Source organism: Coregonus lavaretus (assembly GCF_964263955.1).
Source record: "Coregonus lavaretus genome assembly, chromosome: 3".
Lineage (NCBI taxonomy): Eukaryota > Metazoa > Chordata > Actinopteri > Salmoniformes > Salmonidae > Coregonus > Coregonus lavaretus.
In genome coordinates, this window is record NC_139990.1 from 55,908,850 (window position 1) to 55,922,925 (window position 14,076).

Below are 14,076 nucleotides of genomic sequence, written 5' to 3' on the forward strand. Positions count from 1 at the left end.
AGTAAAATTTGGCTTAACAAATCACAGAAGTTAAATGGACTCACTCTGTGTGAAATAATAGGGCTTGACATGATTTTTGAATGATTAACCCTTCCTCTGTCCCCCATACAGTGACTTCAGAAAGTATTCACACCCCTTGACTTTTTCAACATTTTGTTGTGAATTTAAAATGGATTAAATTGAGATTTTGTGTCACTGGCCTAGACACAATACCCCATAATGTCAACGTTGAATTATGTTTTTAGAAATGTTTACGAATTAATAAATGAAAAGCTGCAATGTCTTGAGTCAATAAGTATTCAACCCCTTTGTTATGGCAAGCTTAAATAAGTTCAGGAGTGAAAATGTGCTAAACAACTCACATAATAAGTTGCATGGACTCACTCTGTGTGCAATAATGGTGTTTAACAGGATTTTCGAATGACTACCTCATCTCTGTACCCCACACATACAATTATCTGTAAGGTCCCTCAATCGAGCAGTGAATTTCAAACACAGATTCAACCACAAAGACCAGGGAGGTTTTCCAATGCCTCGCAAAGTAGGGCACCAATTGGTAGATGGGTAAAACAAATAAGCAGACATTGAATATCCCTTTGAGCATGGTGAAGTTATTAATTACACTGGATGGTGTATCAATACACTCAGTCACTACAAAGATCGAGGCATCCTTCCTAACTCAGTTGCAGGAGAGGAAGGAAACTGCTCAGGAATTTCACGATGAGGCCAATAGTGACTTTAACAGTTAGAGGTTAATGGCTGTGATAGGAGAAAACTGAGGATGGATCAACAACATTATAGTAACTCCACAATACTAACCTACATTAGAGTGAAGAGAAGGGAGCCTATGCATGCATCCTGTTTGCAATAAGGCACTATAGTAAAACTGTAATGGCAAAGAAATGAACTTTATGTCCTCAATACAAAGAGTTATGTTTTGGGCAAATCCAACACATCACTGAGTACCACTTCATATTTTCAAGTATGGTGATAACCTAAAACACAAGATCATATATACACTGGAGTTGCTTACTAAGATGGCATTGAATGTTCCTGAGTGGCCAAGTGACAGTTTTGACTAAAACCGGCTTGAAAGTCTAGGACAAGACTTGAAAATGGCTGTCTAGCAATGATAAACAACCAACTTGACAGAGCTTGAAGAATTTTTAAAAGAATGTACAATCCAGGTGTGCAAAGCTCTTAGAGACATACCCAAGAAGACTTACAGCTGTAATCGATGCCAAACATGTATTGACTCAGGGAGCTGAATACTTATGCAATTACTATATTTTAGTTATTTCATTTTTATTAATCTTAAATATATATACTTTTTCTTTCACTTTGACATTACATCATATTTTGCATAGATTGTTGACAAAAAATGACAAATACATTTTAATCCCATTTTGTAGCACAATAAAAAGGGAAGAAATCCAAGGGGTCTGAATACTTTTGCAAGGCACTGTAGATCAGAGATTCTTGAAATCTGAACTTCTTTTTCACAAATAATATATTTTTTTAAATACTGAATGAACAAAATGTTACATCTTTATTTTGATAGACCAAGGATCAGCTATCATACAATGTAAAGGAACCTTTTTTGTATTTTTATTTTTAAATGCAATAAACTGGATTCATGTCAACATAAAGGGCATTTTATTTGTACATGTATTGTCCAACAAGTGTTTACAGGCCTTGCTTGTTTCATTCGAACATAAGATTATTCAAATATGTAAAACAAATCTCCAAACTTTTTAAAATTGTATTGCCCTATATAATGCTTCAGGGCAAATTTCATTAGCATTTGGGCATGTTTTTCTAGATTCAGAACATAAAACAACATTTATTAAAATTATCACTTAGGTCTAGCACAGCAAATACTTCCACAGTTTAAGCATATGTTGCAGAACAGTGATTAAAATATTCATTCAGAATATTGACAAAAACATCGATCTTAAGGGGGTTACCCATCAGTGACAGAGTTGAAACGCCTCTGATACTTAAAACAGACAAGAGTTTATGTTTTACGGAGTGGACATTTTGAATATTTTTCTTCAACCTTCAAGTGGTATAATTAGCAGCAATTTCGTTTTTCCTCAGTTGCTTTATGACTCTAAAACCTAATTAAAATTAACATATTTGAACCATAACTCATATTCTATCTTATTCTATAAGTAGGGTGACCACATGTCCCGGATTGTGCGGGACAGTCCCGCATTTTGGGCCTCTGTACCGCGTCCCTCAACCAAACAATCATGTCCCGCATTTTATCAAATTTAAACACCACAATAAAATTGAAAGGTTGATTTGTCCCGTATTTCAATCAGACATTCCAACCTGTCTCTTGCAGTCACATTGCCCTTATGAAAATATATATATCATAAAGATGTGGTACTGGTGATGGTAAACACTTCTCCAATCATTGTTGATGTCATAGGCCTATCGTCAACCAATCACATTTCTCAAATCCTTTCAGGCTAAATTCCAGCTAAACTTGGAGAGGACAGTTAGGCCTCACTACTTACAAAAAGGGTGCTTCTGATGAAGAGCTACAAAACTAAGTAAATAGCCGTATTAGACTGAAAGATTTGTGTGGCTCTCCAGTCTCTATGCTCATTAGTTGCTCATTCAACATATTTGATGCTACTTCACTCAATCCCCTTTTTTAAAGTCTCCCTATTGTTTTACATTCCCTGAGACCAACCAGAAATGTTGAATTGTTTCTGCATCACCACATCTTGCACTGAGGAAAAATAATAGGCTAGGTGCCCTTAAATTCAGCCTGGTCTCAGTGGCGTGTAATCATGGATGCCAAGGGAAGCCAGGCTTCCCAAAAAAATTGACCAAGAAAGAAACATTATTTTATACAGTGGGTAAAAAAAGTATTTAGTCAGCCACCAATTGTGGAAGTTCTCCCACTTAAAAAGATGAGAGAGGCCTGTAATTTTCATCATAGGTACACGTCAACTATGACAGACAAAATGAGAAAAAATAATCCAGAAAATCACATTGTAGGATTTTTAATGAATTTATTTGCAAATTATGGTGGAAAATAGGTATTTGGTCAATAACAAAAGTTTCTCAATATTTTGTTATATACCCTTTGTTGGCAATGACACAGGTCAAACGTTTTCTGTAAGTCTTCACAAGGTTTTCACACACTGTTGCTGGTATTTTGGCCCATTCCTCCATGCAGATCTCCTCTAGAGCAGTGATGTTTTGGGGCTGTCGCTGGGCACTGTCACAGACTTTCAACTCCCTCCAAAGATTTTCTATGGGGTTGAGATCTGGAGACTGGCTAGGCCACTCCAGGACCTTGAAATGCTTCTTACGAAGCCACTCCTTCGTTGCCCGGGCGGTGTGTTTGGGATCATTGTCATGCTGAAACACCCAGCCACGTTTCATCTTCAATGCCCTTGCTGATGGAAGGAGGTTTTCACTCAAAATCTCACGATACATGGCCCCATTCATTATTTCCTTTACACGGATCAGTCGTCCTGGTCCCTTTGCAGAAAAACAGCCCCAAAGCATGATGTTTCCACCCCCATGCTTCACAGTAGGTATGGTGTTCTTTGGATGCAACTCAGCATTCTTTGTCCTCCAAACACGACGAGTTGAGTTTTTACCAAAAAGTTATATTTTGGTTTCATCTGACCATATGGCATTCTCCCAATCCTCTTCTGGATCATCCAAATGCACTCTAGCAAACTTCAGACGGGCCTGGACATGTACTGGCTTAAGCAGGGGGACACGTCTGGCACTGCAGGATTGAGTCCCTGGCGGCGTAGTGTGTTACTGATGGTAGGCTTTGTTACTTTGGTCCCAGCTCTCTGCAGGTCATTCACTAGGTCCCCCTGTGTGGTTCTGGGATTTTTGCTCACCGTTCTTGTGATCATTTTGACCCCACGGGGTGAGATCTTGCGTGGAGCCCCAGATCGAGGGAGATTATCAGTATGTCTTCCATTTCCTAATAATTGCTCCCACAGTTGATTTCTTCAAACCAAGCTGCTTACCTATTGCAGATTCAGTCTTCCCAGCCTGGTGCAGGTCTACAATTTTGTTTCTGGTGTCCTTTGACAGCTCTTTGGTCTTGGCCATAGTGGAGTTTGGAGTGTGACTGTTTGAGGTTGTGGACAGGTGTCTTTTATACTGATAACAAGTTCAAACAGGTGCCATTAATACAGGTAACGAGTGGAGGACAGAGGCGCCTCTTAAAGAAGAAGTTACAGGTCTGTGAGAGCCATAAATCTTGCTTGTTTGTAGGTGACCAAATACTTATTTTCCACCATAATTTGCAAATAAATTCATTAAAAATCCTACAATGTGATTTTCTGGAGAAAAAAAATCTCAATTTGTCTGTCATAGTTGACGTGTACCTATGATGAAAATTACAGGCCTCGCTCATCTTTTTAAGTGGGAGAACTTGCACAATTGGTGGCTGACTAAATACTTTTAGTTTCCCCACTGTATATCTTTCCTCTCTCTGTGAGTCATCATTTTCCTTCAATTCGCAAGAGGCTGAATGTATTTCACCGGAGAAAGCATCCAAGTGAGTGAACCCATTCATTTGATGATGTCTGGTCAAAAATAATATATTGTTGCTGCCCCTAGCATTGAATACAAGGGAAGCCAGGGAGCATTTGGCCTCCCTTGATATATATATATATTTAAATAATTGCCAATCAGCATTGAGCTAAACTGAGCAAGCTCAACTGTGAATGGTCCTGGCGCACCAAAGAAAAGTGTCAAGGGAAGCCAGTTTGGATTTGGCTTCACACCAATTCCATCACCCCAAAAGCCAAATGTCATTTACAGAAAGAAAAAAAAAACGAATTGTTGCATCTCCTTGTGTTGTTGTCTTCTGGTGGCTAGCTAGCTAGCTAAAATGTGCCCTTTCCTAAATTAGCCATGGATGGAGATAGAGATTTGGACTTCATTCTCCGTACTGGCCAATGATTATAATGGCGATTCTGATCCAACCATAAATTCATACATTGTGCCCCTAGCCTGAAAGGATGGAAGTTCAACATATAGCTAGATATAGTAGGCTAACATGTTTTTTCTACTTGCACACACACACGGAAATCAGTACCATGGACAGCCACATCATATTTAGCTTACGCTTGATTGGACTAAATCGTTTTTGGTATCTTTTAGTTGCCACTGTATTAGACTAAGCATAGGTGAATAGATGATGTTAAAATGGTGCTGGAATAGTGGAGGCAGCTCCGGTTTTCTTTGTGACTTGTGGTAACTCCCCATGGTTCTAAATCAATAGCTGTTTAGTAGTCCTTAAATGTCGGAAACATTAACTTGCTTGACCATGCTGGAGGTCATGTAACTGTTTGTTACATGCAATATGATTTTGGGACTTCACCGGAGAGATGTTGCTCTCCGGTTTTGTGATGAAACAAAGGTGTGGTTGAATTTATTCTGCTACTGTGTCTTCTAATTGTCTCGACGTTAGGCCTATATATCACAATGTCAAGGCATACAGTGAGGGAAATAGGTATTTGACCCCTCTGCAAAACATGACTTAGTACTTTGATGGCAAAACCCTTGTTAGCAATCACAGAGGTCAGATGTTTCTTGTAGTTGGCCACCAGGTTTGCACACATCTCAGGAGGGATTTTGTCCCACTCCTCTTTGCAGATCTTCTCCAAGTCATTAAGGTTTCGAGGCTGACGTTTGGCAACTCGAACCTTCAGCTCCCTCCACAGATTTTCTATGGGATTAAGGTCTGGAGACTGGCTAGGCCACTCCAGGACCTTAATGTGCTTCTTCTTGAGCCACTCCTTTGTTGCCTTGGCCGTGTGTTTTGGGTCATTGTCATGCTGGAATACCCGTCCACGACCCATTTTCAATGGCCTGGCTGAGGGAAGGAGGTTCTCACCCAAGATTGACGGTACATGGCCCCGTCCATCGTCCCTTTGATGCGGTGAAGTTGTCCTGTCCCCTTAGCAGAAAATCACCCCAAAAGTATAATGTTTCCACCTCCATGTTTGACGGTGGGGATGGTGTTCTTGGGGTCATAGGCAGCATTCCTCCTCCTCCAAACACGGCGAGTTGAGTTGATGCCAAAGAGCTCGATTTTGGTCTCATCGGACCACAACACTTTCACCCAGTTCTCCTCTGAATCATTCAGATGTTCATTGGCAAACTTCAGACGGCCCTGTATATGTGCTTTCTTGAGCAGGGGGACCTTGCGGGCACTGCAGGATTTCAGTCCTTCACGGCGTAGTGTGTTACCAATTGTTTTCTTGGTGACTATGGTCCCAGCTGCCTTGAGATCATTGACAACATCCTCTGGTGTAGTTCTGGGCTGATTCCTCACCGTTCTCATGATCATTGCAACTCCACGAGGTGAGATCTTGCATGGAGCCCCAGGCCGAGGGAGATTGACAGTTCTTTTGTGTTTCTTCCATTTGCGAATAATCGCACCAACTGTTGTCACCTCACCAAGCTGCTTGGCGATGGTCTTGTAGCCCATTCCAGCCTTGTGTAGGTCTACAATCTTGTCCCTGACATCCTTGGAGAGCTCTTTGGTCTTGGCCATGGTGGAGAGTTTGAAATCTGATTGATTGATTGCTTCTGTGGACAGGTGTCTTTTGTACAGGTAACAAGCTGAGATTAGGAGCACTCCCTTTAAGAGTGTGCTCCTAATCTCAGCTCGTTACCTGTATAAAAGACACCTGGGAGCCAGAAATCTTTCTGATTGAGAGGGGGTAAAATACTTATTTCCCTCATTAAAATGCAAATCAATTTATAACATTTTTGACATGCGGTTTTCTGGATTTTTTTGTTGTTATTCTGTCTCTCACTGTTCAAATAAACCTACCATTAAAACTATAGACTGATCATTTCTTTGTCAGTGGGCAAATGTACAAAATCAGCAGGGGATCAAACTATGTATGAACTAACAGGTTATAGGGCAAAGAACACAATTATGAGAACACATACAGTGGGGAAACTAAAAGTATTTAGTCAGCCACCAATTGTGCAAGTTCTCCCACTTAAAAAGATTAGAGAGGCCTGTAATTTTCATCATAGGTACACGGCAACTATGACAGACAAATGGAGAATTTTTTTTCCAGAAAATCACATTGTAGGATTTTTAATGAATTTATTTGCAAATTATGGTGGAAAATAAGTATTTGGTCACCTACAAACAAGCAAGATTTCTGGCTCTCACAGACCTGTAACTTCTTCTTTAAGAGGCTACTCTGTCCTCCACTTCGTTACCTGTATTAATGGCACCTGTTTGAACTTGTTATCAGTATAAAAGACACCTGTCCACAACCTCAAACAGTCACACTCCAAACTCCACTATGGCCAAGACCAAAGAGCTGTCAAAGGACACCAGAAACAAAATTGTAGACCTGCACCAGGCTGGGAAGACTGAATCTGCAATAGGTAAGCAGCTTGGTTTGAAGAAATCAACTGTGGGAGCAATTATTAGGAAATGGAAGACGTACAAGACCACTGATAATCTCCCTCGATCTGGGGCTCCACGCAAGATCTCACCCCGTGGGGTCAAAATGATCACAAGAACGGTGAGCAAAAATCCCAGAACCACACGGGGGGACCTAGTGAATGACCTGCAGAGAGCTGGGACCAGAGTAACAAAGCCTACCATCAGTAACACACTACGCCGCCAGGGACTCAAATCCTGCAGTGCCAGACATGTCCCCCTGCTTAAGCCAGTACATGTCCAGGCCCGTCTGAAGTTTGCTAGAGTGCATTTGGATGATCCAGAAGATGATTGGGAGAATGTCATATGGTCAGATGAAACCAAAATAGAACTTTTTGGTAAAAACTCAACTCGTCGTGTTTGGAGGACAAAGAATGCTGAGTTGCATCCAGAGAACACCATACCTACTGTGAAGCATGGGGGTGGAAACATCATGCTTTGGGGCTGTTTTTCTGCAAAGGGACCAGGACGACTGATCCGTGTAAAGGAAAGAATGAATGGGGCCATGTATCGTGAGATTTTGAGTCAAAACCTTCCATCAGCAAGGGCATTGAAGATGAAACGTGGCTGGGTCTTTCAGCATGACAATGATCCCAAACACACCGACCGGGCAACGAAGGAGTGGATTCGTAAGAAGCATTTCATGGTCCTGGAGTGGCCTAGCCAGTCTCCAGATCTCAAACCATAGAAAATCTTTGGAGGGAGTTGAAAGTCCGTGTTGCCCAGCGACAGCCCCAAAACATCACAGCTCTAGAGGAGATCTGCATGGAGGAATGGGCCAAAATACCAGCAACAGTGTGTGAAAACCTTGTGAAGACTTACAGAAAACGTTTGACCTGTGTCATTGCCAACAAAGGGTATATAACAAAGTATTGAGAGACTTTTGTTATTGACCAAATACTTATTTTCCACCATAATTTGCAAATAAATTCATTAAAAATCCTACAATGTGATTTTCTGGAAAAATAAATCTCATTTTGTCTGTCATAGTTGACGTGTACCTATGATGAAAATTACAGGCCTCTCTCATCTTTTTAAGTGGGAGAACTTGCACAATTGGTGGCTGACTAAATACTTTTTTTCCCCACTGTAGGTTGTAATAAGGCTTCCCTAGTGATTTTACACACACACAGCTACTGGGTCTCATAGACTACACCAAAAACACCACCTAATTGCTTATGAGATTTTAGGATGGTTAGCTGAATATTCCAACAACAAAAAATCTAATGCAACCAAAACTCAACAGCACACGGATGTAGGCTACTAGGCAGAATGTACTTTGAAAGAAACAAAATACAGGAAAGCTATATAGTTTGCCAACACCATCTGCTCTAAATTGCTCATGAAACAGTCATTCAATTGCAAGCAGATCTAAGTGCTGCAACAAAATTAAATAATCATGTAGGCTACACTGTCCCGCGAAAGTCCTGCAAAATCATCCTGTTGTCCTGCATTTGGGTATTTTAAATATGGTCACCCTATCTATAAAGGAGATGGAGTTGACAGGTTATTGTTGTGACCATGGTGATTTCAATATTGTTTGTTTAAATCTCTCAAAGGTAGAGGACTTTCAGGACCATGCGTTGTCTTGTTGCACTACATGCAATCAGGAGATGAAGAAGGGGTTGTCATGGTATAGCTGACCCTGTTCGTTAATTTCAGATTCATTTAAGATAGACACATCTGATGGAGTTGACTTAAACTAATTTCTTTAGGAATCACAGTTGAGATACTGTATATACTGTAAGTCAAAGAAACTACATGAGATCCTTATTTTATTTTTGCCCTACTTTTTTTGGACACTTTTTTGGGGAGTTTGCTTTGGACAAGGGCATTTCCTGACACAGAGTCAAACATGGAAATGAATAATATAGAAAATATTTTGAAAATTACCCCCAAAAAATAATCCCTTATAAAATTCACCTACATTTTAATTTTAAACTCAAATAATGGAAAAATAAAAACAATAACAATTAAGTTTCCCTTCCCAGACAAGGATTGTCCTGACTTTCAAGAATCCCTGAACTTTGATCTCTGTTAATAATATAACACAATTCAACAAGAAATGGAACAGGGTATACAAATCTGAAATGTACAACAGTCATGTGAATCATTTTCTCTTACATTCTATGATAAGAACTATATATCTATCCCATTACCAAAGCAGTTAGGACAGTGAAGTTCTCGGACCAATCACCATTTGTTCATCTAGCATTTACAGCGCAATAAACCATTAAGAAAATTAACATAAATAAAATATACAAATTCGAGACCATTTACCTAAAAACATGGAAAATCCCTACACAGTGTTAATTCTCTATATATCAGAAATACTTTTCTGTCATCATTACCACAATCATTTGTTATTTAAGAAAGGAGGTAGTTGCTGAATTGAGGGTTGGTGTGGCTTCAGCAGAAAGTCAAAAACATGTGTTAGAGACATCACCTCCAGACTTCTCATAGCTTCAGGTAGTACACCATGGCCAGGATCAACAGCCAGAACTGAATCAAATAAAGAAAAGGGAACGTTAGACTTACAGCAAGAAAGTGCGAGTGTTGTTAGACTTTATGTTATGATAATGTCTCTACTGTATGTTGTGTAGTATCCAAAAGTGTCAGATAAACAGTTTTCGAGTAATGACACTGTTGCAACTGAATACTTAACTATTTACCAACCTAAGTAGACCAACTGAAAACTCACCACAAACATTAGCACAGCGAAACCATACCAGCTGATAGCCCATGTATATCGACTGAACACAGACTCAATGTGGTTGAAGCAGCCCTGGGTAGAAAGATAGAGGTTGTAAACAGGATAGCCATGTGCCAAGTTGGTTCAAGGACATGCAACAATGTGCTTACTTCAAGTGGGAGGTGAAACTACCCCTAACCACTGATACTGTACAGGGTCAGATATTTTTCATACTGTTATTAGTTACAGTACAGTTATAATTAATGGCAGGTACTGTATAACCAGATCCTAGATCTGCAGTTATGAGCTACTAAAATACTGAGCCTTCAAGTGAGAATCAGAGAACCAGAGAATCTCTTATGGGTTAGGGAATGGGAATGGGGTTTTCTCACCTGAGTGAACATGGTGGTGTTCTGGCCGATCTTGCAGGCCTCCACATTCACCACCTCGTAGTTGTTCTTCCTCTTGCAGCAGTGGATGGGCCAGGGGTAGTCTGTACCAAACTTCCCCCTGAAGGTGGAGTTGTACTCTATCCAGTCCACTGGGCTGTCTGTTCCACAACACCCCACCTGAAATAGGGGAAGGGAGGATGTTGTAGAAACAATACATGGGTGAGGAAGATTCTTCAATCAAACAGGACTAGTTTAGTTAGTCAGTGGTCAAACTGATATTGTGACAGACTAAACTCACTTCACTCAAACTGAGTGAGCTACTTTATAAGGAATTGTAGAACTGATACATATGTTTACTGTGACAATTGTCTACTGTGGCCCTCTGATCTACATTCTTTATCCTAGCTACATCAACACAGTGGTTGTTTCTGTCCCTGTGCAGTAAACTGATCCCATCCCTTGTCTTTCCCACACTATGGGGCTGTCCAAACCAGTTCACCCAGCAGAGACGTAGTGGGACTCTGGCATTGATGACGGAGAGAGAGGGGCATGCTATGTCATGTCAGAGCTGACAATTCATCTGCTACTGCCAAGGGTGTGTGCATGTGTGTGTATGAATGTGCATGTGTGTGTTAGTGGAAGGTGATACCTTTTCCTAACATATACTCCACACAATAACCTAGGTTTAGTTGTCTTTGGGCTAGTCGTCTGTTTGGAATGTGTGTTGGGGCTCTGATTGGTCAGATTATCCTATGACAGATTCCTTTGATTTGGTGACCAGTCACCTCTCTCATCACTTTGTTCCATGTCAGTGTGATCCGACTGCCAGAGTCACCGTCGGCTGTATAGTACTTCAGCATCTGCTTCTTCACCAGATTACTGTTTCCAACCAGCTACAAACAGCACATAGGTGAGGATGAGACAAAACAGGAGAATACATTTCAAATGTGTGTTTCTAGCATTGTGCTTGTCAAACAATGTGAAGGTACCCCAAGTTGCCCAGTTCCCATGTACTCACATAGTCTCTGTGGGTGACTGCAGTGATACATGAGGCACACTCAAATATGTAGATGATCAACATCAAGATCAGATACTGTAAAAATCACAAAATAAATAGTTTCCTTTAATTGAAAAGAACAACAGGGAAAGAAATATAGGCATACAGTATATTACACTTGAATGATATATTTTGAAGCAGTGTTCAGATGAACAAATGAAGAACTTCTGTGACCAAATAAATTGTGATGAATTTAGTTTCAAAGTCTTACTGTTAGCATTAAGGCACGGCTCTTCTTCGCAGCAGCCAAGATACCAAAGACACACATGCAGAAGAAGGCAAAGCCTGTGAAAATGGCAATCCAGGCCCCAGCAAAGATGTCATCTTTCCCCGACACATCAGATATAGGGTAGAGATTGTATCCATCTACTGCAACCCAGATGGCCAGAGCGCAAAGGGCAAGACCTGCTGCCTATTATAAGAGGTAATAACATATATATTAAGAGTTGTTATAACAAATTGTAAACCATTATTATACCAGGATCCTACAATTGAAAGAGGCAATAACCGGTACAGTATAGAGCTGAAAGGGAACAGAAAGCAATGCTAATGTACTGTAGTAAACTTCTGGATTTTAGTGTTTAGGAAAACACCATAGATCTGCACACCATTTGTCTACCATTTGTTCCATTTGATTAAACAATACTTTAAAAATACAGTTACTATAGGAATAAAATCAAGTGCAAATCTTACAGCTCCAAAAATATTCCCCAGGATGAGAATGACCATAAGACAGGTGGATCCCTCTCCATCAGCCATGGTAGCAGTCCTTCTGTCAGCTCCTTCTAAACCCACTGCTCCTGAGCAGAGAAGAAGAAGACAGTGAAGAAATAACAGACCCAAGTACAAGTGTTTCTAACAGATCCAAGAGAATGTAGGGTCTGGCCGGATGTGATGTATTGTTGACATGGGAATGTGTCCAGGGAGTGGCTTGATCTCATTCACACTGGCAGCAACAGAAGTGGGCCAACCAGTTTGGCTCAGCAAGAGATTGCATTGTGGTCCTTTTGAATGGAAACACTGAGATATTGACTACAAAATATGACAAAAGAAATGTATTCATGATAAAAGTAGACTACATCTGGCCCAGACAGAAAGTGAGCAGTTCTGCATAAAGCCATCAATTCTCAGTCTACCCCTAGGCTATATGTTACACCTATAGCAACCGGTATTTCACCATTCTTGACATTTTTAGGTTACAGCAGTCTGTTAAATTAGCGGGTTTAAAGACCATTAGAGTTAGAGCAATCATCACATCATCTATTTTTACACACAACAAACATTACCTCCCCTGCAGTGATGTCAGGCCCTGAGCATCTTCTTCTGTTGACCAAACACCTGTTGTTCTGTTGCACCTGCTGTGCTCAGCACCTGTCTCAGCTTGCTGCTGCTGGTCCAGGTCAAGTTTAAAAAATTATGCACGCATGACTGTAAGTCGCTTTCGATAAAAGCGTCTGCTAAATGGCATGTTATTATTATTATTATTATTATTACTTCCATGACGGTCATGGAGCATGTCTACACATGTCTTTGATCCCAATTTCAAATCTTTATACAGTATGTTTACATGCATCTTCATTGTTTTGTATGTGTGTACTGTATATTGACTAATTGGGGTGTTTTCTACATTGAATTGATTGTCAACAGGCCTATTTGACACAGCTCGATAATACACTATTCCAGTGGACTAAATGGCATTACTATTAGTAGGTTGAGATGAAAAGAAATGATGACATCTGCTGGGGAGAAGTGCCATTGCTCTTCTTAACTGTTCACACTGAAACAGGATACAGCACAATTTAATTAGGTAGTAGGCTACATTGTTGAGAGTGGGGTTTCTCATGTATGGATGATTAAAAACCTCTACAACGTCATTTCATTGCACACATGCCATAATAATGCTTTTGTTTGGCCCTAAATTACATTTTTTGTCTATGAAGAAACTTGTAGGTTATTGTCTCAAATGTACAGTAAAATAAGTGGCATTTGTAATTGTATGGTAATAATTATGATCTGAATATCAAACAACAAATTTAATCTTGTTTCATACTAAGCAATATTCTTGTCATATATTTTTTTCATCTTTTTTCATATCAAGCAATATTCTTGTCATAAAAGCAGCCAGTTCTTGTGTTTTCCAATAACAGTCACCAGTTTGTCTCTCTGTATTCACACACCGTAGTCTTGTTAACACCAGCCTCTCTAGCTCGCTGTGTTGTCACGTGGGTCGCGGTCAACCAGGCTACACACACCTTGTTCCACCTGAAAAAATATATATATCCTGGAAGGAGGTTCTGTGGTTTATTTACGATGCAGCATGTGACTGACTTGGTCAACAGTGAAGTGAATGGGGTTCAGATGTTATTCCTAAATAACTTACTAACTTGGCAAACCTTGGCAAACCTCTCCAGAAGTGAAGGATTACTCTAGTGATATCAGCCTTAAGATCAAGTCTGCATATCAT

The 14,076-nt window shown here is 40.2% G+C and overlaps 1 protein-coding gene across 1 annotated transcript; it reads right to left on the reverse strand.

The window, feature by feature from the left end:
• Window positions 1–8,423: 8,423 nt before the first annotated feature.
• Window positions 8,424–12,990, reverse strand: LOC311116401 (uroplakin-1a-like). Its single transcript, XM_084157411.1, has 8 exons — window positions 12,899–12,990; window positions 12,306–12,412; window positions 11,824–12,024; window positions 11,574–11,648; window positions 11,341–11,448; window positions 10,556–10,732; window positions 10,173–10,256; window positions 8,424–9,973 (listed from the first exon to the last, which is right to left on the reverse strand). The coding sequence occupies exons 2-8, from the start codon at window positions 12,369–12,371 to the stop codon at window positions 9,929–9,931; spliced, it is 756 nt and encodes a 251-aa protein (XP_084013537.1). The 5' UTR covers window positions 12,372–12,412; window positions 12,899–12,990; the 3' UTR covers window positions 8,424–9,928.
• Window positions 12,991–14,076: the final 1,086 nt, after the last annotated feature.